Source organism: Triticum urartu, chromosome 4A (assembly GCF_056163025.1).
Source record: "Triticum urartu cultivar PI428250 chromosome 4A, HENAU_Tu73, whole genome shotgun sequence".
In the NCBI taxonomy this organism is placed as follows: domain Eukaryota; kingdom Viridiplantae; phylum Streptophyta; class Magnoliopsida; order Poales; family Poaceae; genus Triticum; species Triticum urartu.
This window is the reverse complement of record NC_141876.1, coordinates 159,418,509-159,443,344: the sequence shown is the minus strand read 5'-3', so window position 1 is coordinate 159,443,344 and position 24,836 is coordinate 159,418,509. Positions and strand designations below refer to the sequence as shown.

Below are 24,836 nucleotides of genomic sequence, written 5' to 3'. Positions count from 1 at the left end.
GCTAAGGGTTATCGACAAGTTCAAGGGGTTGACTACGATGAGACTTTCTCACCGGTAGCGAAGCTAAAGTCCGTCCGAATCATGTTAGCAATTGCCGCTTTCTACGATTATGAGATATGGCAAATGGACATCAAAACGGCATTCCTTAATGGTTTCCTTAAGGAAGAATTGTATATGATGCAGCCGGAAGGTTTTGTCGATCCTAAGAATGCTGACAAGGTGTGCAAGCTCCAACGCTCGATTTATGGGCTGGTGCAAGCATCTTGGAGTTGGAACATTCGCTTTGATGAGATGATCAAAGCGTTTGGGTTTACACAGACTTATGGAGAAGCCTGTGTTTACAAGAAAGTGAGTGGGAGCTCTGTAGCATTTCTCATATTATATGTAGATGACATACTTTTGATGGGAAATGATATAGAACTCTTGGACAGCATTAAGGCCTATTTGAATAAGAGTTTTTCAATGAAGGACCTTGGAGAAGCTGCTTATATATTAGGCATCAAGATCTACAGAGATAGATCAAGACGCCTCATAGGTCTTTCACAAAGCACATACCTTGATAAGATATTGAAGAAATTCAATATGGATCAGTCTAAGAAGGGGTTCTTGCCTGTGTTGCAAGGTGTGAAATTGAGCTCCGCTCAATGTCCGACCACGGCAGAAGATATAGAAGAGATGAGTGTCATCCCCTATGCCTCAGCCATAGGTTCTATTATGTATGCCATGCTGTGTGCCAGACCTGATGTAAACCTTGCCGTAAGTTTGGTAGGAAGGTACCAAAGTAATCCCGGCAAGGAACACTGGACAGCGGTCAAGAATATCCTGAAGTACCTGAAAAGGACTAAGGAAATGTTTCTCGTTTATGGAGGTGACGAAGAGCTCGTCGTAAAGGGTTACGTCGACGCTAGCTTCGACACAGATCTGGATGACTCTAAGTCACAAACCGGATACGTGTATATTTTGAATGGTGGGGCAGTAAGCTGGTGCAGTTGCAAGCAGAGCGTCGTGGCGGGATCTACATGTGAAGCGGAGTACATGGCAGCCTCGGAGGCAGCGCATGAAGCAATTTGGGTGAAGGAGTTCATCACCGACCTAGGAGTCATACCCAATGCGTCGGGGCCGATCAAGCTCTTCTGTGACAACACTGGAGCTATTGCTCTTGCCAAGGAGCCCAGGTTTCACAAGAAGACAAGGCACATCAAGCGTCGCTTCAACTCCATTCGTGAAAATGTTCAAGATGGAGACATAGATATTTGTAAAGTACATACGGACCTGAATGTAGCAGATCCGTTGACTAAACCTCTCCCTAGAGCAAAACATGATCAACACCAGAATTCCATGGGTGTTCGATTCATCACAATGTAACTAGATTATTGACTCTAGTGCAAGTGGGAGACTGTTGGAAATATGCCCTAGAGGCAATAATAAAAGCATTATTATTATATTTCCTTGTTCATGATAATTGTCTTTATTCATGCTATAATTGTATTATCCGGAAATCGTAATACATGTGTGAATAATAGACACCAACATGTCCCTAGTAAGCCTCTAGTTGACTAGCTCGTTGATCAACAGATAGTCATGGTTTCCTGACTATGGACATTGGATGTCATTGATAACGAGATCAGATCATTAGGAGAATGATGTGATGGACAAGACCCAATCCTAAACATAGCATAAGATCGTATAGTTCGTTTGCTAGAGTTTTCCAATGTCAAGTATCTTTTCCTTAGACCATGAGATCGTGTAACTCCCGGATACCATAGGAGTGCTTTGGGTGTGCCAAACGTCACAACGTAATTGGGTGACTATAAAGTTATACTACGGGTATCTCCGAAAGTGTCTGTTGGGTTGACACGGATCAAGACTGGGATTTGTCACTCCGTATGACGGAGAGGTATCATTGGGCCCACTCGGTAATGCATCATCATAATGAGCTCAAAGTGACCAAGTGTCTGGTCATGGGATCATGCATTACGGTACGAGTAAAGTGACTTGCCGGTAACGAGATTGAACAAGGTATTGGGATACCGACGATCGAATCTCAGGCAAGTAACATACCGATTGACAAAGGGAATTGTATATGGGGTTGCTTGAATCCTCGACATCGTGGTTCATCCGATGAGATCATCGAGGAGCATGTGGGAGCCAACATGGGTATCCAGATCCCGCTGTTGGTTATTGACCGGAGAGCGATCTCGGTCATGTCTACATGTCTCCCGAACCCGTAGGGTCTACACACTTAAGGTTCGGTGACGCTAGGGTTGTAGGGATATGTATATGCAGTAACCCGAATGTTGTTCGGAGTCCCAGATGAGATCCCGAATGTCACGAGGAGTTCCGGAATGGTCCGGAGGTAAAGATTTATATATGGGAAGTCCTGTTTCGGCCATCGGGACAAGTTTCGGGGTCATCGGTATTGTACCGGGACCACCGAAAGGGTCCCGGGGGTCCATCGGGTGGGGCCACCTGTCCCGGGGGGCCACATGGGCTGTAGGGGGTGCGCCTTGGCCTACATGGGCCAAGGGCACCAGCCCCAAGAGGCCCATGCGCCTAGGGTTTCAAGGGGGAAGAGTCCTAGGAGGGGAAGGCACCTCCTAGGTGCCTTGGGGAGGAGGGATTCCTCCCCTTGGCCGCACCACCCTAGGAGATTAGATATCCTAGGGCCGGCGCCCCCCCTTGGCCCTCCTATATATAGTGGGGAGATGGAGGACTTCTTACCTTGATCTTTGGTGCCTCCCTCTCCCTCTCCAACACCTCCTCCTCCTCCATAGTGCTTGGCGAAGCCCTGCCGGAGTACTGCGGCTCCATCATCACCACGCCGTCATGCTGCTGCAGGAGCCATCTTCCTCAACCTCTCCTTCCCTCTTGCTGGATCAAGAAGAAGGAGACGTCACGCTGACCGTACATGTGTTGAACGCGGAGGTGCCGTCCGTTCGGTGCTAGGATCTTCGGTGATTCGAATCACGTCGAGTACGACTCCCTCATCCCCGTTCTTTGAACCCTTCCGCGCGTGATCTACAAAGGTATGTAGATGCAATCCAATCACTCGTTGCTAGATGAACTCCTAGATGGATCTTGGTGAAACCGTAAGAAAATTTTTGTTTTCTACAACGTTCTCCAACACCATTTTCATTGGGTGTATAACCATAGAAGGTTTTATTCATGTAAACAGAATAACAATTGTTCTCTAACTTAAATGAATAACCATATTGCAATAAACATGATCAGATCATATTCATGCTCAACGCAAACACCAAATAACACTTATTTAGATTCAACACTAATCCCGAAAGTATAGGGAGTGTGCGATGATGATCATATCATTCTTGGAACTACTTCCAACACACATCGTTACTTCACCCTTAACTAGTCTCTGTTCATTCTGCAACTCCCGTTTCAAGTTACTACTCTTAGCAACTGAACTAGTATCAAATACCGAGGGGTTGCTATAAACACTAGTAAAGTACACATCAATAACATGTATATCCAATATACCTTTGTTCACCTTGCCATCCTTCTTATCCGCCAAATACTTGGGGCAGTTCCGCCTCAAGTGACCAGTCCCTTTGCAGTAGAAGCACTCAGTCTCAGGCTTAGGTCCAGACTTGGGTTTCTTCACTTGAGCAGCAACTTGCTTGCCGTTCTTCTTGAAGTTCCCCTTCTATCCCTTTTCCCTTTTCTTGAAACTAGTGGTCTTCTTAACCATCCACACTTGACGCTCTTTCTTGATTTCTACCTTCGTTGATTTTAGCATCACGAAGAGCTTGGGGATCGTTTTCCGTTATCCCTTGCATATTATAGTTCATCACGAAGTTCTAGTAACTTGGTGATAGTGACTAGAGAACTCTGTCAATCACTATCTTATCTGGAAGATTAACTCCCACTTGATTCAAGCGATTGTAGTACTCAGACATTCTGAACACATGCTCACTAGTTGAGCTATTCTCCTTCATCTTGTAGGCAAAGTACTTGTCAAAGGCCTTAATCCTTTCAACATGGGCATGAGTCTGAAATACTAATTTCAACTCTTGGAACATCTCATATGCTCCGTGGCGTTTCAAAAATGTCTTTGAAGCCCCGATTCTAAGCCATAAAGCATGGTGCACTAAACTATCAAGTAGTCATCATATCGAGCTTGCCAAACGTTCATAACGTCTGCATTTGCTCCTGCAATCGGTCTGACATCTAGCGGTGCATCAAGGACATAATTCTTCTATGCAGCAATGAGGATAAACCTCATATTACGAAGCTAGTCTGCATCATCGCTACTAACATTTTCAACATAGTTTTTCTCTAGGAACATATCAAATTAAACGGGGAGCAACATCTCGAGATATTGATCTACAACATAGTTATGCAAATACTATCAGGACTAAGTTCATGATAAATTAAAGTTCAATTAATCATATTACTTAAGAACTCTCACTTAGACATCCCTCTAGTCATCTAAATGATCACGTGATCCAAATCAACTAAACCATGCCCGATCATCACGTGAGATGGAGTAGTTTTCAATGGTGAACATCACTATGTTGATCATATCTACTATATGATTCACGCTCGACCTTTCGGTCTCTAGTGTTCCGAGGCCATATCTGCATATACTAGGCTCGTCAAGTTTAACCCGAGTATTTCTGCGTGTGCAAAACTGTCTTACACCCGTTGTAGATGAACGTTGAGCTTATCACACCCGATCATCACGTGGTGTCTCGGCACGACGAACTTTGACAACGGTGCATACTCAGGGAGAACACTTTTACCTCGAAATTTAGTGAGAGATCATCTTATAATGCTACCGCCAAACTAAGCAAAAATAAGATGTATAAAAGATAAACATCACAAACAATCCAAATATGTGACATGATATGGCCATCATCATCTTGTGCTTTTGATCTCCATCTCCAAAGTACCGTCATGATCTCCATTGTTACCGGCATGACACCATGATCTCCATCATCTTGATCTTTTATCAATGTGTTGTCACATGGTCGTCTCACCAGCTATTGCTTTTGCAACTATTGCTATCGCATAGCGATAAAGTAAAGCAATTACATGGCACTTGCATCTTATGCAATAAAGAGACAACCATAAGGCTTCTGCCAGTTGCCGATAACTTCAACAAATATGATCATCTCATACGACAACTTATATCTCATCACGCCTTGACCATATCACATCACAACAAGCCCTGCAAAAACAAGTTAGACGTCCTCTACTTTGTTGTTGCAAGTTTTACGTGGCTGCTATGGGCTGAGCAAGAACCGTTCTTACATACGCATCAAAACCACAACGATGGTTCGTCAAGTTAGTGTTGTTTTAACCTTCTCAAGGACCAGGCGTAGCCACACTCGGTTCAACTAAAGTTGGAGAAACTGACACCCGCCAGCCACCTATGTGCAAAGCACGTCGGTAGAACCAGCCTCGCGTAAGCGTACGCGTAATGTCGGTCCGGGCCGCTTCATCCAACAATACTGATGTCTACTACACAACCTTCTTCTTGTAGACGTTGTTGGGCCTCCACGTGCAGAGGTTTGTAGGACAGTAGCAAATTTCCCTCAAGTGGATGACCTAAGGTTTATCAATCCGTAGGAGGCGTAGGATGAAGATGGTCTCTCTCAAGCAACCCTGCAACCAAATAACAAAGAGTCTCTTGTGTCCCCAACACACCCAATGCATAGTAAATTGTATAGGTGCACTAGTTCGGCGAAGAGATGGTGATACAAGTGGTATATGGATAGTAGATATGGGTATTTGTAATCTGAAAATATAAAAACAGCAAGGTAACTAATGATAAAAGTGAGCGTAAACGGTATTGCAATGCGTTGAAACAAGGCCTAGGGTTCATACTTTCGCTAGTGCAAGTTCCCTCAATAATAATAACATAATTGGATCATATAACTATCCCTCAACATGCAACAAAGAGTCACTCCAAAGTCACTAATAGCGGAGAACGGACGAAGAGATTATGGTAGGGTACGAAACCACCTCAAAGTTATTCTTTCCAATCAATCCGTTGGGCTATTCCTATAAGTGTCACAAACAGCCCTAGAGTTCGTACTAGAATAACACCTTAAGACACAAATCAACCAAAACCCTAATGTCACCTAGATACTCCAATGTCACCTCAAGTATCCGTGGGTATGATTATACGATATGCGTCACACAATCTCAGATCCATCTATTCAACCAACACATAGAACCTCAAAGAGTGCCCCAAAGTTCTACCGGAGAATCACGACGAAAATGTGTGCCAACCCCTATGCATAGGTTCATGGGCGGAACCCGCAAGTTGATCACCAAAACATACATCAAGTGAATCACGTGGTATCCCATTGTCACCACAGATACGCACGGCAAGACATACATCAAGTGTTCTCAAATCTTTAAAGACTCAATCCGATAAGATAACTTCAAAGGGGAAACTCAATCCATTACAAGAGAGTAGAGGGGGGAAGAAACATCATAGGATCCAAATATAATAGCAAAGCTCGCGATACGTCAAGATCATATCACCTGAAGAACACGAGAGAGAGAGAGATCAAACACATAGCTACTTGTACATACCCTCAGCCCCGAGGGAGAACTACTCCCTCCTCGTCATGGAGAGCACCGGGATGATGAAGATGGCCACCGGAGAGGGATTGCCCCCTCCGGCAGGGTGCCGGAACGGGTCTAGATTGGTTTTCGGTGGCTACGGAGGCTTCTGGCGGTGGAACTCCCGATCTATTGTGCTCCCGGATGTTTTTAGGGTATATGGAGATATATAGACGGAAGAAGTACGTTAGGGGGCAACGAGGGGCCCACGAGGGTGGGCGCGCCCCCCTACCTCGTGGCCTCCTTAAAGCCTCCCTTACGTGGACTCCAAGTCTCCCGGGTTGCTTTCCTTCCAAAAATAAGTTCCGTGAAGTTTCAGGTCAATTGGACTCCGTTTGATTTTCCTTTTCTGCGATACTCTAAAACAAGGAAAAAACAGAAACTGGCACTGGGCTCTGGGTTAATAGGTTAGTCTCAAAAATCATATAAAATAGCATATAAATGCATATAAAACATCCAAGGTTGATAATATAATAGCATGGAACAATCAAAAATTATAGATACGTTGGAGACATATCAAATACCACCGAACCAAAGTATGACATGCTGGTAAGCAGTATAACTTGTATCGCCCACAACTCACTTGTGTTCTACTCGTGTATATAACATCTACGCATAAACCTGGCTCTGATGCCACTGTTGGGGAACGTAGTAATTTCAAAATTTTCCCTGCACACACACACGATCATGGTGATGCATAGCAACGAGAGGGGAGAGTGTGTCCACGTACCCTCGTAGATCGAATGCGGAAGCGTTGGCACAATGCGGTTGATGTAGTCGTACGTCTTCACAATCCGACCGATCCAAGTACCGAACACACGGCACCTCCGAGTTCTGCACACGTTCAACTCGATGACGTCCCGTGAGCTCCGATCCAGCAAAGCTTCACAGGAGATTTTTGTCAGCACGACGGCGTGGTGACGATGATGATGATGCTACCGACGCAGGGCTTCGCTTAAGCACCGCTATGATATGATCGAGGTGGATTATGGTGGAGGGGCGCACTGCACACGGCTAAGCGATCAATGATCAATTGGTGTGTCTCCAACGGGTGCCCCCTCCCCGTATATAAAGGAGTGGAGGAGGGGGAGGGCCGGCCCTCTCTATGGCGTGCCCTAGGGGAGTCCTACTCCCACCGGGAGTAGGATTCCCCCTTTCCTAGTAGAACTAGGAGCCCTTCCAAGTAGTAGGAGTACGAGAGAAGGAAGGAGGGGGCGCCGCCCTCCCCCTAGTCCAATTCGGACTAAGCATTGGGGGGGGGGCACAACCTCTCTCTCTGTTTCGCCTAAATCCCAATAAGGCCCATATACTCCCCGGCGAATTCCCGTAACTCTCCGGTACTCCGAAAAATACCCGAATCACTCGGAACCTTTCCGATGTCCGAATATAGTCGTCCAATATATCGATCTTTACGTCTCAACCATTTCGAGACTCCTCGTCATGCCCCCGATCTCATCCGGGACTCCAAACTACCTTCGGTACATCAAAACACATAAACTCATAATACAAATCGTCACCGAACATTAAGCGTGCGGACCCTATGGGTTCGAGAACTATGTAGACATGACCGAGACACGTCTCCGGTCAATAACCAATAGCGGAACCTGGATGCTCATATTGGCTCCTACATATTCTACGAAGATCTTTATCGGTCAAACTGCATAACAACATACGTTGTTCCCTTTGTCATGGGTATGTTACTTGCCCGAGATTCGATCGTCGATATCTCAATACCTAGTTCAATCTCGTTACCGGCAAGTCTCTTTACTCGTTACGTAATACATCATCTCGCAACTAACTCATTAGTTATAATGCTTGCAAGGCTTATAGTAATGTGCATTACCGAATGGGCCCAGAGATAACTCTCCGACGATCCGAGTGACAAATCCTAATCTCGAAATACGCCAACTCAACAAGTACCTTCAGGGACACCTGTAGATCACCTTTATAATCACCTAGTTTCGTTGTGACGTTTGGTAGCACACAAAGTGTTCCTCGGTAAACGGGAGTTGCATAATCTCATAGTCATAGGAACATGTATAAGTCATGAAGAAAGCAATAGCAACATACTAAACGATCAAGTGCTAAGCTAACGGAATAGGTCAAGTCAATCACATCATTCTCCTAATGATGTGATCCCGTTAATCAAATGACAACTCATGTCTATGGTTAGGAAACTTAACCATCTTTGATTAACGAGCTAGTCAAGTAGAGGCATACTAGTGACACTATGTTTGTCTATGTATTCACACATGTATTATGTTTCCGGTTAATACAATTCTAGCATGAATAATAAACATTTATCATGAAATAAGGAAATAAATAATAACTTTATTATTGCCTCTAGGGCATATTTCCTTTACCTACTACAACCGCGACCACTTCAAGAAACTCCAACTACTCAAGCAAGGAACCAAGAGCGTTGAAGAGTACTACAAGGAGATGTAGATTGCCATGATAAGAGCCAATGTCATGGAAGATGATGAGCAAACAATGGCGCGTTTCTTGAATTGACTCAACCATCCTATCAAGAAGATCGCCGACTTCCAACCATACTCGAACCTCATCGAGCTAGTGCATCAAGCTACCAAAGCGGAACGTCAAGTGCAAGACGATTATAAGCATGCCAAGTTCTCATCCAAGTCATACGGCTTATCCTACACACAAGCTTCTACGACTCCAACACCATCTACCAAGCCTTCTACAACCAACATCGACAAGTCGAGTTCCAAGAAAACTTCGACTACTCCAAGTCATCCTACTACAAGCAACTTCAAGCCAAGAGCTTCATCATCATCAACCCCCACCGATGAGACCATTAAGACAAGTTCCTTCAAATGCTTCACATGCGGAGGCCGAGTCCACAAATCCTACGAGTGCACGAACAAGCGGAACATGATCCTCAACGACGACGATACGTATGACTCAATGAGTGAAGGAGAAATGGAAGCCCTTGAGCAAGTGGCCATACACCGGCAAGTGAACGAAGAAGACACGGAACAAGTCTTTTGTAATGAAGATTCAAGTCCCGCTCTCGTTGTCTCTAAGGTCTTGACTCTTCAACATCACCAAGAAGAAGACCAACGATGCCACATCTTTCATACCAAGGCCGACATCAATGGAAGATCTGTCAAGGTCATCATCGATGGATGGAGTTGTCATAACCTCGCAAGTGAAGAACTTTGCTCCAAGCTCCAATTGCCCAAGACGAAGCACCCACATCCCTAAAAAGTGCAATGGCTTAGCGACTCCGGCACTATCCAAGTCGAGCGTAGAGTACAAGTCTCCTTCAAAATTGGTGCCTACGAAGACACTTTGGAGTGTGAGGTCGTTCCAATGACCGTTTGCCACCTTCTTCCTAGACGCCCATGGAAATTTGATAGAGGTGTCATCCACAACGGCCGAACGAATCACTATATCTTCAAGATGAAGGGAAAGGAGTACGTACTTCGCCCCATGTCTCCAAGCCAAGTGATCGCCGACAAGCAGGCCACCCATCATGGAGAAAATAGTGAGAGAGCAAGCCACCAAAAAGAGAGTGAGCGCCACAAGCCCAAATCAAGCGCCTCCACGATGAGAGAAAAGAAGAACTTAGTCCTATTTGCCACCAAAAGTGAGATAAGGGGAGTGTGTGAGAACCCATCTAGTGTCCTACACTATGTCCTTTTGTGCAAGGACAATGCACCAAACGCTAACACCTCTCACGCTCTACCTTTAGTGTTGTCTTCTTTTTTGTAGGAATTTCAAGATGTTTTCCCCGACGAGCTACCTCCGGGACTACCTCCACTATGAGGCATCGAGCACCGCATCGACCTCATCCCCAGAGCACCTCTTCCGAACAAAGCTCCCTACCGCGTCAACCCCAAAGAAACCAAAGAAATACAAAGGCAAGTAAAACATCTCATAGACCATGGACATGTGCGTGAAAGTTTGAGTCCTTGTGCCGTTCCGGTCACTACTACGAAAAGAGCTATAGATGATATGGCCACTAATGGCGCACCAGACATGTGGTGCGCCATTAGTATATACTAATGGCGCACCATGTGTAGGTGCGCCATTCGTGTCCAAATACTAATGGCTCACCACATCCACGGTGCGCCATTCGTGTCCAAATACTAATGGCTCACCACATCCACGGTGCGCCATTAGTAACAATTTTTTTTTCATTTTTTTTCAAAACTAGTAATGGCGCACTAGTGGATAGTGCGCCATTACTAGTTAAACTAGTAATGGCGCACCACATCCACGGTGCGCCACTAGTAAATTTTTTTCAAATTTTTTTATTTATTTTTTCAAAACTAGTAATGGCGCACCAGTGGATAGTGTGCCATTACTAGTTAAAACTAGTAATGGCGCACTGTCAACTGGTGCGCCATTACTAAGTTTTTTTCAAAAAAAATTTAGAATTTGTTTTTTTCAAAACTAGTAATGGCGCACCGTGGGTGTGCTGTGCCATTACTAGTTTAACTAGTAATGGCGCACCACTCCCACGGTGCCATTACTAACTTGGCCCAAAACTTCCACCGAATGCACCCCCCCTGGACCGCCTTTTCAGTTTAAAAAAATAAAAAAATTGATGGAAATGTCAAAAAAAATAAAAGAAAATAAGTTTCCCATGTGATATGTGGCCTAGTTGTTGGGAAAAGTTACAAATATGAATTTCGACTTTATTTGCAAAATCTCTCTGGAATTTGTAAAATGGGCATAACTTTTGCATACGAACTCGGATTAAAAAGTTTTCTATATGAAAAATCATCTACTCAAAAAGTTACATCCAAAACTAACAGAAAAAAAGTTACAGGGCTTTTAAGATCTGGAGGCAAAAAAATCCAAAAAATTTCAAACTTACTAGTGGCGCACCGTATGCTAGGTGCACCACTAGTAACAAAAAAATTGAATTATTTTTCAAAATATGATACGTAATATGACCGGGAAGTTTGAAATATTTTTTTAAAATTTCATCATACTCATGAACTAAGTCCTAGACATCAGCAAGGTTTAATAGGATTGATATGATAAATATATCAACAAGTGCCTGTGAAGTGAGGTGGTGCTGGGGTTGGATAGAACTACGAAGTTAAGCATGCTCGGGCTAGAGTAGTGTGAGGATGGGTGACCTTCCGGAAAGTTTGACCACAGAGTGTGATTTGACCTGAGATATAAGCATATTGACCCGAGATTAAGCCATAGTGACCCGAGATTAAGAAAAAAAATAAAAAAAATTGAATTTTTTTGAAATAAATTTGAAAAAAAAGTTTAAAAAAAATTGAAAAAAATTGCTACTAATGGCGCACTCCTGCGTGGTGCGCCATTAGTATACCAGATACTAATGGCGCACCATGGGCTATACTAATGGCGCACCGTGGGCTATACTAATGGCGCACCTGTGGTGCGCCATTAGTATACCAGATACTAATGGCGCACCGGTGGTGTGCCATTAGTAAAAAATCTAATGGCGTGGTGCTAGTGGCGCACCTGTAGTGCGCCATTAGTAGCAAAAACAGGTGCGCCACTAGCAGCCCTTTTTCTAGTAGTGGGTCATTCTTGTGCCAAAACGAGACGGTAGCTTTCGCATGTGCTCCGATTGTAGACCTATCAATGCTATCACCGTTCGCTATAGGTATCCCATTCCACGCCTTGATGATATGCTTGATGAACTTAGTGGTGCCACTATATTCTCCAAAATTGATCTTAAAAGTGGTTACTATCAAATCCGCATACACGAGGGTGCTGAATGGAAAACCGTTTTCAAAACCAAGTTTGGGTTGTATGAGTGGTTAGCTATGCCTATGGGTCTATCGGAAGCACCGGGTACTTTTATGTGTCTTCCGAATCATGTCTTTCGCCCTTACATTGGTGTGTTTGTTGTGGTCTACTTCGATGATATCCTTGTTTATAGAAAATCTCTTCAAGATCATGTCACCCATGTTCGAACCGTTTTGCAAACTCTTCGAAACGAGCATCTCTTTGCTAACATGGAAAAGTGCATTTTCGGCGTTGATAAGCTCGTTTTCTTGGGTTTTGTTGTATCTTCTAAGGGTGTTCATGTAGATAAGTCCAAGATCAATGCTATTAAGACTTGGCCCCAACCAACCAACTTGCAACAAGTGCGAAGTTTTCTTGGCCTTGCGGGTTTCTATCGTCGCTTTGTGAAAGATTTTAGCACCATTGCTTCGCCTTTGCATGCTTTGAGCAAGAAAAATGCGCCTTTTGTTTGGGTACCATCCCAAGATACCGCTTTCAATGAGCTTAAGAATTTGCTTACTCATGCTCTTGTGCTTGCTTTACCAAACTTTGACAAATCCTTTGAGATTCATTGTGATGCTAGTGGTAATGGCATGGGAGGTGTGTTAACGCAAGAGAAGCGCCCCATAGCTTACTTTAGTGAGAAACTATCCGGAGCGCAACTCAATTACCCCATCTATGACAAAGAGCTATATGCTTTAGTGCGAGTTTTGCATGAATGGGAACACTATCTTCGCCCTCATGAATTCATCATTCACACCGATCATGAAACGCTCAAGTACCTTAAGGGTCAAACCAAGTTGAACAAGCGTCATGCTAAATGGAGTGAATTTATTGAGTCTTTTCCTTATGTCATCAAGTACATTAAAGGTAAGGAAAATATTGTGGCGGACACTCTTTCCCACATATGCATGCTTGTTACTCAACTTGAATTGGATGTCATTGGCTTTGAGCATATAAAAGACTTGTATGAGCATGATCCTACTTTTGCTATTCCTCATGCCAAATGTTTGAAGCATACCTTTTGGGAAAGATATTACATCAAAGATGGATATTTATGAGAGCTAACAAACTTTGCATCCCCGAGTCTTCTCTTCATTTGTTGCTTTTGCAGGAATCCCATGGAGGAGGACTAATGGGACAATTTGGACGCGACAAGACTTTTGCTACGCTCTCCAAGAACTACTATTGGCCTAAGATGTTTCGCGACGTCAACCGCTTCACCAACCGATACTCTACATGTCGCAAAGCTAAGTCTAAAGCCCAATCCCATGGCCTTTACATACCTCTCCCTATTCCTTATCAACCTTGGGAAGACATTAGCATGGATTTTGTACTTGGCTTGCCTACAGCTAGAAATGGAAAGGATTCAGTATTTGTCGTTGTGGACTGTTTCCCTAAGATGGCACATTTCATTCCTTGCAACAAGATAGACGATGCTTCACATGTTGCGAATCTCTTTTGTAGGGACATATTACGTCTACACGGAGTGCCAAAGACGATCATCTCGGACCACGACGTCAAGTTCCTAAGCTACTTTTGGAAGACCCTATGCGCCAAGCTCGGAATCAAGCTACTCTTCTCCACGGCTTACCATCCTCAAACCGATGGCCAAACGGAGGTGACCAACCGCACACTCTCCACTCTACTTCGCGTGCTCATCAATAAGAACATCAAGGAGTGGGAGGAGTGTCTACCTATCGCCGAGTTCGCCTACAACTGAGCAAGACACTCAACAACCGGCAAGTCCCCCTTCGAGGTCGTCTACGGATTCAACCCATTGTCCCCATTGGACATTCTCCCTCTACCACTACAAGAGAGTATCAATATGGACGCAAGTGCACGTGTGAACCATCTCAAGAAGGTGCATGACGATACAAGGCACACCATCGAGCGCCAAGTACAACGACTTGCGACCAAGCGCAACATCAACAAGCACCCCATGGTATTCAACATTGGAGATCTTGTGTGGCTACACCTTTGCAAGGACTGCTTCCCCCACGAACACAAGTCCAAACTTCGACCACGAGCGGATGGACCCTTCAAGGTGCTTGAATGCTACAACAATAGTTCCTACAAGATCGACCTCCCGCGCGACAAATACTCCGTGAGCAACATCTTCAACGTCAAGGATCTCTCGCCCTACCATGGTGATGAGTACTTCGATCTGAGGTCGGATCTTCCCCAAGGGAGGCGAGATGATGCGGAGCATCCTACGGTCATCCCCATGAACCTACCATCGTCTCACGAAGAGCCAAGAGGACCCATGACTCGAGCTAGAGCTATAGCTCTCGAGACCGAGGTGACTTCTCTCCTTAGTGATATTACATATGATCCTCTCGAGACATGGCTACTACCTAAGTCCGAGACGTTGTGCATGATTAGGTACCAAGAGGACCCTCCTGAAGATGCACGTGAAGACGGACAAGTCCCCAAGTCCACGGATGAAGAGAACCAACGGAAGGAGACAATAACACCTCCCAGGCCCCGGACATCCAGCCGTGACCTCGGACATCCGGCCGTGACCCCGGACATCCGGCCCCTGGAGCGTCATCCACTACAGCTGCTCAACCACCAAGCGCCTACAGGCCCCGGACATCCGGCCCCGCCAGCCCAGACATCCGGCCCTTCTCGAGCTCCTGGATATCCGGCCTCCAGCCCAGAAATCCGGACACCCCCAACTCGAGAGCGACATGGCCAGCTTCACCAGCCCGGACATCCGGCCTCCACAGCCTGGACATCCGGCCCTCCGCGAACGCCCAGACATCTGGCCCGACGCCCGGATGTCCGGTCTCCCCTGTCTGCGCATAGTGTAAGGGCCGAGGCCCGTGTACCCCTTCGCCCACCTAGACTATATATACTCTGCTCCTACCTATGTTTTAGGGTTAGCATTGGTTTAGCTCATATTAGAGATAGAGCATTGCTCATCCACATCGGATCTACTCCACGAGAGAGACCGCGGCCCCTCTTCGGAGAAGATCCCCTTGGATTCAAGACCTCCTTGCAGAGAAGAACATCAAGACCTCCTCACGGAGAAGACCGGCTACCTTTGTATCATCCTTAGTTGTCCGTGGATCGTGTGATCTCTTATGTACTTGAGAATCTAGCATATGTGTGACTATTCTTGTTGGTTTAGTGATTTTCTTGTGTTTCCACTCGTGTTTCCCCTCGTGTCCCCCGTGTTCTTCGCGGGATCCGCTCCTTTCGTGAAAGGTCAGCCGATTAGGGCTCCACCCTACATCAGTCAAGTTTCCATAGACTTGCTAAATTTAAAGGAAGATTTCCAAACGATGGTGAACTTCAAATAATGTTGTTTTTTCGCCTTTGAACTTATCAAGTTTCGGTGTATGTTTTTCTGCTATTTTGCTTGACCTTAACATAAAATATCTTTCAATAGGGTAAAGGTGACTCCTAATTGTTGTATTTTCTCACTCGTCACGAAGGTGGTCTATGTTTTTTGTTGTTGTTGTTGTTGTTGTGCTAGGCGTTATGGAAGGTGATGTTGAGACACACTTGTCGAGCTGGACTAGGAGGAAATGATGGTAGCAAGCTAGGGGATACGAATGATAGACACCGATGGAGATGATGGGACAAGCGAAAGAGAAAGGTGGGGGATGTGGAAGGAGGGAGGGAGGCGATGAAGCTGAGAGAAAGGAGGTAGACACCAAAGGAGTTGGCATATGATGAAAGCAAAGTTGCGCCCCAAGGTTAGATCGCCATCAGTTGTGACTGTTCCCTTTCCATCAATGCTCATGTTCATTGTATTTTTTTTAAAAGTCCGCAACTATGGCAGCTCCACACAATTGTTGTCGAGGAAGATGGTAAACTCATTTAGGATGATTGTTGGGGTTATTGTGAAGCTCAATGTTTGGTGTAGTCTGGTGACAAAGAGGACAAGCCACTAGACATGAGTAACTGATAAATTTGTACAATCACTTCCATTTTTTTAGGAACATAGGTTGTAATTGATTTGGTAAAGAAAATGATAGAAGAGACTGTGCTTCATGTGGACCTTCAGGTGAAGGACAAATTACATCATTGTGACATCAAATAATTGTTCATTGATTAGTCACTTATGATGATAAATTTGCAACATGAAGTATGTATCTGAAAGTGTCGTTATTTGATTTATTTATTTTTGTGAAATCTCACAAGCCTAATTTTTTTTGCGTTAGTCACTTTTTGCTTTGCACGAGGCCGAAGATGGGGACGGCGATGCTGAGCCGTGTACGAGTGGGAGCCGGCGAGAGCAAGTCCGGAACTTAATAGGAGGGGGGAGGCAAGACGACAATAGGGGAGCTCGATGCGAGGGCAGGGCAGCGATAGCAGACGGCCGCGGAGGGTGGATGCAGGCGGTTAGGCCTGCATAGGCCACGGGAAATGAGGAGGAGCCGTCATGAGAGAGGAGGAAGATGGTGTGAGAGGAAGATGAACATTTGGTGGCATGCTCCTAAACGTTGGATTTTGATCTGATGTCAAAAATAAAAGTGGTGGGCACAACAATTTTTTTAGATATAGTTGCCCCTTAATTTATTTACCATCATTTGCCCATAGCAACGCACGAACATTCTACTAGTAGATATATATTCTCTATTTTCCATCCCCTCCCGGCTTTCAGCAAACCAATCTATGGTAACTCAATAAACCAGATCAATCTACGATATACTCCCTATGTTACTTTATATAAGGTGTATTTGTTTTTCCCAAAAAATTCACAATATAAGATGTATTTTTTTTCCTTTTAATTTTTCGTGCATGCCCTTCCACCATCCATTACATGCCTTAGATAAAGAGTACTAAGTAGTTTTCAATAGGAAGGTAGTACAAAAAGAATCTCTATCCTTGATTGCATGCACTCACATTTCTCCTTCTCCAATCCCACCGTTTGATTTTATTCTGGTGCAATAAGATTTAGTTGTCTTTTATTACACCATTGATTATTTAGTTGCTGCTAACTACCTAATTCTTCAAGGGCATTTTCGTCCAAAATCCTCCTTAATTCTGTGCCTTGGTCACCACGCCCCAAAAAAATACAACTTATATAAAGAAATGAAGAGAGTATAACAATAAATTTACAGTCCATAAATGAATTATTTGTTATGATATCGGTTAGACCTCTTTCATAACTAAATAAATAAAATAAATCCCCTGTCTAAATAATAAAACAATTGCATTTTGTATAATCAAAATATGCTTTATTTATTTTGCATCAAGATTTATCCCGTATGATTGTCTTATATTATGTTATAAATATTTTTTCCGTGACAACGCACGGGCGTGAAAAAAATTATGTTCTCTCTGTACGCGTGCCTACGCCGATTAGATATGCTCTGCGCCGTTTAGTCGTCTCGTCTCGTCTCCGTCTGCGTTCAGTCTTTTCCACCAGCACTACGCACGCTTTCCTTTCCTCTTCAGTTTTTGCTCCCCTTGAGACTCCAAGAGTGTGTTTGGTTTGGGAACGAAGTGAAACGGAATGTCATGATTCCATTCCACCAGAATGGGTCGGTTCCGTCTTTATGTTTGGTATGAGCAGTTCCGAGGAATGGAATGGTTACATCTTGGTGTTTGGTTTGAGAGATGGAATGTAATGGAATTGTTCATCTCATTTTATTACATGAATTAGATTTTGATAGATACCTAAACTGAATGTTGAACATTGGATTACATCGATTGTAATGAACAGATGTACTTCACCCACAAAAAAGAAAAAAATGTACTTGACGTTGCAGTACAGAAGAACACCCACGAAACACTTAATCTGAATACAGAACAGATGTACTTGACGCCACAGTATATTGATCTAGAGTTCAGTGCCTGCAAAAACCACCACGGCGATTGTCACTGCAAACCACATGCTCCTTGGTGCGGCGGCCAAAGATCCCCGACGGTGGCGTCTTAATTAGATGCGTCCAGCCTCCAAGCCCGACTGAAGAATACGAGTGAGAGGGCTGCCCGGTCTCCATGCTCGGCTGAAGAAGATGATTGAGAGTGCCGCCCGACCTTCCTGCTCGGCGGGCGTGTCAGGTGCGCCCGCCTGGGACGTGGCCGGCGCGACGGCAAGCAGCGCCAACGTGAGGATGCGGCGGTGGCAAGTCATGGCCGCACACGGTCAGGCTGTCGGCGGCAGCACACGCAAAGATGCGGAGGGATCTGCGGCCCAGGGGAGGGGGAGACGCGGGGGTGGCCGGGGCTGCTACGAGCGCGACAGATGCTGCGGTGGCCATCCATGGCGGCGCGTTATGAGGCTGTTGGCGGCGGCGTGCGCAAGGTTGGGGAGGGAGATGTGGCGCCGTGAAGGGAAAGAAGAGAAGACGAGCGAGTCAATCGAGCGGTTCCCTGTCGTCCGCTCGATTCGGAGGTATCACTTGGTTCCGCATAAACAAGGAATATGCCATTCTGTGGAATCGATGGGTTCTCGTTCCTTCGACAAACTAAACACTAGAATGAGTTCTGGGGACGGAACCGACCCATTACATTCCACTTGATGACACCAACCGAACACACCCCAAAAGCACCCAAAGGCTGGGAACAAGAGGAAAAAAAACGGTGAAGGTTTGAAGAACCCTAGAGGCCATTGCCATCTCCATCGCCGTCTCCTGCGGATACGGCTCCACGCTTCCAGAAGCTCGGAGTGCGCCCATTCGAGCTACGAGGGAGAGGCATGTGCTCCAGATCTTTGCTCAATGTTCTCGCCAAGAACTTCGATGTTCTTGCAGGGTCAGTGTTTTCCCCTTTCCATGCGCCATTTTCTGCATTTATTTTGGGCTCTTATTACACCCTTCTTTTCTTTGTTCCTGAAATGGCGCTGGCACCAATGCCCTGTTGGACTTGGTAATCGTGAGATGTCTTGGTGATATTTTTTTCGTCTTGCTGAGTTCGTTAGGACTCGAGGGTGTTACTCATCCTTTTCACTTTGGGGGCTGAAGTCTTACCCGATATCATCCATGTAAGAGGAACATCTCTGATGATATAATCCGAACATTTTTGTGGATGTTAATGCCTGCCAGAACCAAAAGCTCCTCTATGATGCATGCGTTGGCGTCTTGGCCTTACCTTAATTCACTTTGGGGGCTGAAGTCTTACCCGATATCATCCATGTAAGAGGAACATCTCTGATGATATAATCCGAACATTTTTGTGGATGTTAATGCCTGCCAGAACCAAAAGCTCCTCTATGATGCATGCGTTGGCGTCTTGGCCTTACCTTAATTCAGATCGCTAAGCCTTTAGTCTGAATGTGCAAGTAAGCTGTAGAGTCTTGTTACTTTGTGTGGGATCCTCACATTTTCCAGTCCTTTACATAAGGTTTTGCTTTTGGATTTGTGTGTAGTTTTGCTAGTGCGTGCGATTGTAGGTTGGTCGGTCCATTCTCATTGTGAAGATTAGTTTTAAGTTGTCTGGTCTGGTCCATCTTTTTTGTCAGCTGTTTCACATTCCGGATCCCTTTATATGTGGCTAGGTCACATGTTGAATGATGGCTCGGTACATTTCCCTGGTGTTTTTGTACTCCCTCTGTCCCGAATTAGTTGACTCAGATTTGTGAGGTATCTAGACACGTTTGAGTGTTAGATACATCCGTATCTAGAGAAATCTAAGACAACTATTTTGGGACGGAGGTAATATGATTTACTAGATCGTGATTCATCATATTAGAAAATAAATTATGGGAGTGCTCTACTAGGGAGTGTTTTTTAGCAGGACACTGTAATTTGTTAACGCAAGGAGACATTACTGGCTTGCGCGCACATCCAACTTGACCCAAGTAGACTGGAAATACTGGTTGTTAAATTACTACTCCTATATGTTTGTTCTGATTGTATAGTTCATCCAACTTGAATCATCCTTTTTATGTCTTTACCTTGCTTGTATGCCTATTATTGCTCTTAGTACAGTCTTTATTTTAATTTGCGTTCAAATTAATCCTTTATTACCTTTGTCTTGCAGGCCTTTGGTTGCACTAGCTTATCCTTTGTAAGTTGCCTGTCCTTTTTAGTTTGTTGCAACAAGTCCATTTCATATTTGTGTTATAAGTGCAAATGTAATTTAGGGCTATTACAGGTATGCTTCAGTTAAGGCAATTGAAACCAAATCCTCTGTGGATGATCAGCAATGGCTCACATATTGGGTGTTATATTCATTAATAACACTCTTCGAGCTGACATTCACATCAATTATTGAATGGTAAGGGGTACTGCAATTTTGATGTTCTTTTGTAATGTCAAGCATCTTGGGCAGTAAATGTTAGGGCTCTTTGGTTTAGTAAAGGTATGTGTCAGCATCATGTTTATTCACAATATGAAGTATTCAAATTAACATGTAGAAATTTTAGTGCCTTTTTAGTTTATAAGATAAGCATTTCGCTTCAAGGCTGAGAAATTGTGTGCCCACCATAAATCAGGGCTTCACATCTTGATGATTAATTGGCTACAAAAATTTAAAACTAATTGTGATAACAGAAACTATAATTCAAATCTATATTGCATAGGACTGGCTAACGATCTACTTTCACTTTGGAAGTGCTTTCCATAGAAAAAAGAGAGACTTTCAAGTGTTTCACAGTTTTATAGTTATTGCTGTCCAAAAGGTTTAGTACCTCTGTTCTAAATAGCATGGTTCAGAATTATTACACGTCTTGCGGCATAGTGGTTCTCCAACATAATATTAAGCATAAAGTGCCATTTTTTCATCTTAACTGAACCTACTAACTCATTCTTACTCGAAATCCCTTTTTTTAGCTCGCACAAGTTTATTATCAGTAATCATGGTATACTGACCCTGAAATCCCCATGGCTTGCCATATTTGAGTTTTGCAGGCTTCCCTTTTGGTCCTCCATGAAGTTGATCTTCATTTCCTGGCTGGTCTTGCCCTACTTCAGTGGTGCAGCCTATGTGTACCAAAATTATGTGAGGCCTGTGTTTGTTAGGAATCATATGATTAGCATTTGGTATGTCCCTCAGAAAAAGGGTCTTTTCTGTAATTCAGACGACTTCCTCACAGCACTTGATAAGTACATTGAAGAAAATGGACCTGAAGCACTGAAGAAATTGGCAGACAAGGTACATCAACCTACACATAGTTCTGTATACCCTGATTTCATGCACTAATCGATCATGTAAATTACTACTTTGAATTTCATGCTGCTCACATGCAATTCATGTCATTGGTTTCCAGTTTTATACTTGGGGTCAATGGTAAGGCCAATTACAGACTCCTTTTGAAAAAAAATTAGAATCTGAATTTTGCTGCGTATTCAGATGTCGTGATATCTAATGTACTGCCTGGTTTAAATTTCATTGGGGTTTACAACTGACTGCCACTGGTTCTTGATTGATATCTGAGTATGCTTTGTTTTAAGGCTAAACCTTGATGGTTTTGTTTCGTATGCTCTTAGCTAAACAGTGCACTAGTTGCTGTTTCAAAATGGCAAGTAGGCTATTGTTCTGATGTCTTGTATCGTGTACTGTAGGCTGGCAAGTCATCTAGACAGTCTGGAAAATTGTGGAAAGGGTTGAAAGAATTAAAATCGCTGAAGGAGTTTAAAAAAGCAAAGGCATCAAAAGATACAAAAGCCTCGAAGGCGTCAAAGGATTCAAAAGAGCAGAAGAAGGCGCCGAAATGCTCCGAAGAACCAAAAAAGGCACTGAAAGATTCAAAAGAACTAAAGCGGTCATTGGAAGACTGGAAAGAGCTGAAGAAATCACTGAAAGATCGAAAAGAGCCGGAGGCGAAAGATTCAAATGAACGTCAACCGAAGATGAGCGACAAACGTGTGACATTCGCGGAGGTGGAGGCTGAGAAAGAATTCAAGGCCTCCAACAGTAACTGGCATCCAACCTCCGATTATGGCAGCGCATACCCTGAGCACTACTCATGGAACCGCAGCTTTATAATCTTCGACGATGAACATAGTTACCGGAACTAGATAGGTGAACCCTGAACTTTTCTGGAAACCTTAGATTACACATGTGTGCTCGCTGTTGTGTTTCTTGAACAGACCAGATGCACCTGGCGTTGATTTGGAAGGGGCGAAAGGCCCATTTCGGCATCAACCACGGGAATGGAGATCACCTGCTGCGTCTTTTGTGTGTTGATCGTTAGTTCTGACCTGTCGCGTCGTGTAACATATTCTATTAGTCCAGTGGTCGTTTGCAGGTACTAACTGTAGGTGTGTAGATGTTGGTGGTGTTTTTGGAGCACAGAACCTTGTTATTATTAGCTGGAAGAATCGAGGTGATATTAAATCCGTTGTCAGGACTTGCATTTTTTTTCTCTCTGTGCTTTATCTGAATTCCTAAAAACTCTAAGCTCCCACTGTCGGAGGGATTGGTAGTCACCCAATAGTATTTCAAGACATCGGGGCTAGCTGCGGCCGTCACACCTTCCGGTCGAACGACCGACTCCTTGGGCTGGCTGCTAGAAGACGGCGTGCCCTCAGCAGGCGGCTTCAAGGAGCCGGCATCCAGCAGGTGGCCCCACGCCCCCTTAAAGTTTGCACCCATTTACTACAATGAGACGGTGCGTGGCAACAGTGCAACCTGCCACCCTCGAATCCAGAATGAATGTGGCTACAGTGCGGATGTACCAGGCGGACATCCCTCGCCCGGCGTGACATTGTTGCCACGTGGTCCATGACGCAACCTACATCAGCAGGAGCCATGCTCCCACGACGGGCGGTCGGTACGGCCCGCAGGCGGCGGACCCTACCTGTCTGCGAGCATCTAGAAGACGGCGCATCCCAAGCAGGCGGCCTTGAGGGCGGGCCGACCTCCAGCAGTCGGTCCTCCCTCCCCTCGGAATCTGCACACCATTAATCTGATGAGATGGAGCGTGGCTACAGTGAGCGCTCGCCAGACGGTGGGACTGTAGCCATGCGCCCCCCGACGAAGCCTCCGTCACCAAGGGCGGGGCTACAGTAGAAAGCAGTCAGCATGGCCCGTAGGCGGCGGGCCCTACCTGTCGGCCGAGTTCACGACAGCCGGTGGGACCCACCAAGCGGCGGGCCCCAGCAGCCGTCGGAGAAGCCGGCACCCAGAGACACTGACGGCCAGGTCCTATACCCGGCCGAATTACCATTGTACCCCTAGGGGGTAGGCCTATATAAACCCCCCAGATTCACCCATGCAAAGGGTTCAGAACCCTAGCCAACATACACCCACGTAGCTAGAGAGGAGATAGAGCTAGCATTGCCCTTCTTCCTCCTCTAGCCGAACAGCTCAAGGAGCAACCTTGTAGCCACCTTATTGACGATAGTCATCATGCAGAGACCCCGCAGAGCAGGACTAGGGGTGTTATCTCCATGAAGAGCCCCGAACCTGGGTAAGACTCGTAGGCGTCCGAGATCTCGCTCACTCCCGCTTCCAGGGCCCGGCGACGTACTCCTGTCCCCATCCATGATAAGCCACCCCCTGGCATATGTCGCTATATATCCCCGACATTTGGCGCCCACTGTGGGGGCGAAGTGCACCGTCGTCCGGAAACACGTTCTGGACGGGAACCCTCTTCCTTCCTGACAAGCGCAGCCAGCCCGGCACGCCTGATGGCGTGTGCGTCGACGTGCTTCGCGGCGTGGAAGCCGCTTGCGTCGCGAGCTGCCTCGCTGATCTCATCGGCGGGATCAGCCTCTCCGACGAGCCCGCGCCCAATGTGGGAGCGGCCAGCTCCGAGAGCTACCTCGTCGACCTCCTCGGCAAGCTCTGCATCGCCAACAAGCCCGCCTCCGACCTGGAGTCCGTCGGCTCCACTGAACTGCCCATCGATATGCTCATTGACTCCGACGTGGCGTCCATCGACGTTTTCCCTAGCAACGTGGTGATCATCAACGCCCCGCTCCCTCCCGCGGTCAGTAGTGCCAGCACTAGCACCATTACGGACGTGCTGGTCACTGGCCACAGCGGAGCCTCCGACGGAGCCGGCCAGGACCCGCTGCAGGCAACCATGCGGGGTCTGGCCACGCCCGTAGCTGCAAACACCGATGGAGCGACGCTGGAAACCTTCCGCGTTTCGCTCATCGACAGCGCCAACAAGTTGGCAGCCATGAGGCGCCTCACCGAAGCCTACCAGTGCGAGATCGACCACGCTGTGGGTGGCACACCGGCTGCTGGGGAACGCAGTAATTTCAAAAAAAATCCTACGCACACGCAAGATCCATCTAGGTGATGCATAGCAACGAGAGGGGAGAGTGTTGTCCACGTACCCTCGTAGACCGTAAACGGAAGCGTTATGACAACACGATTGATATAGTCGTACGTCTTCACGATCCGACCGATCCTAGTACCGAAAGTACGACACCTCCGTGATCTGCACACGTTCGGCTCGGTGACGTCCCATGAACTCTTGATCCAGCTGAGTGTCGAGGGAGAGCTTCGTCAGCACGACGGCGTGATGACGGTGATGATGATGCTACCGTCGCAGGGCTTCGCCTAAGCACTACGATGATATGACCGAGGTGGATTATGGTGGAGGGGGGCACCGCACACGGCTAAGGGATCAATGA

At 45.7% G+C, this 24,836-nt stretch overlaps 1 protein-coding gene across 1 annotated transcript; it reads left to right on the top strand.

The window, feature by feature from the left end:
• Positions 1-18,757: 18,757 nt before the first annotated feature.
• Positions 18,758-22,586, top strand: LOC125551787 (uncharacterized). The gene is made up of 5 exons (XM_048715112.2): positions 18,758-19,059; positions 20,287-20,313; positions 20,401-20,523; positions 21,156-21,399; positions 21,810-22,586. Exons 1-5 carry the CDS (start codon positions 19,004-19,006, stop codon positions 22,263-22,265), a joined length of 906 nt encoding a protein of 301 aa, XP_048571069.1. The 5' UTR covers positions 18,758-19,003; the 3' UTR covers positions 22,266-22,586.
• Positions 22,587-24,836: the final 2,250 nt, after the last annotated feature.

Bases quoted from the DNA above. Each gene is read 5' to 3' on its own strand.
- LOC125551787 (XM_048715112.2), top strand. From the start codon at position 19,004: ATGTGCTCCAGATCTTTGCTCAATGTTCTCGCCAAGAACTTCGATGTT. The intron at 20,314-20,400 runs GTAAGTTGCCTG...GGGCTATTACAG, and splicing joins GTTGCACTAGCTTATCCTTT to GTATGCTTCAGTTAAGGCAA. The intron at 20,524-21,155 runs GTAAGGGGTACT...TGAGTTTTGCAG, and splicing joins TTCACATCAATTATTGAATG to GCTTCCCTTTTGGTCCTCCA.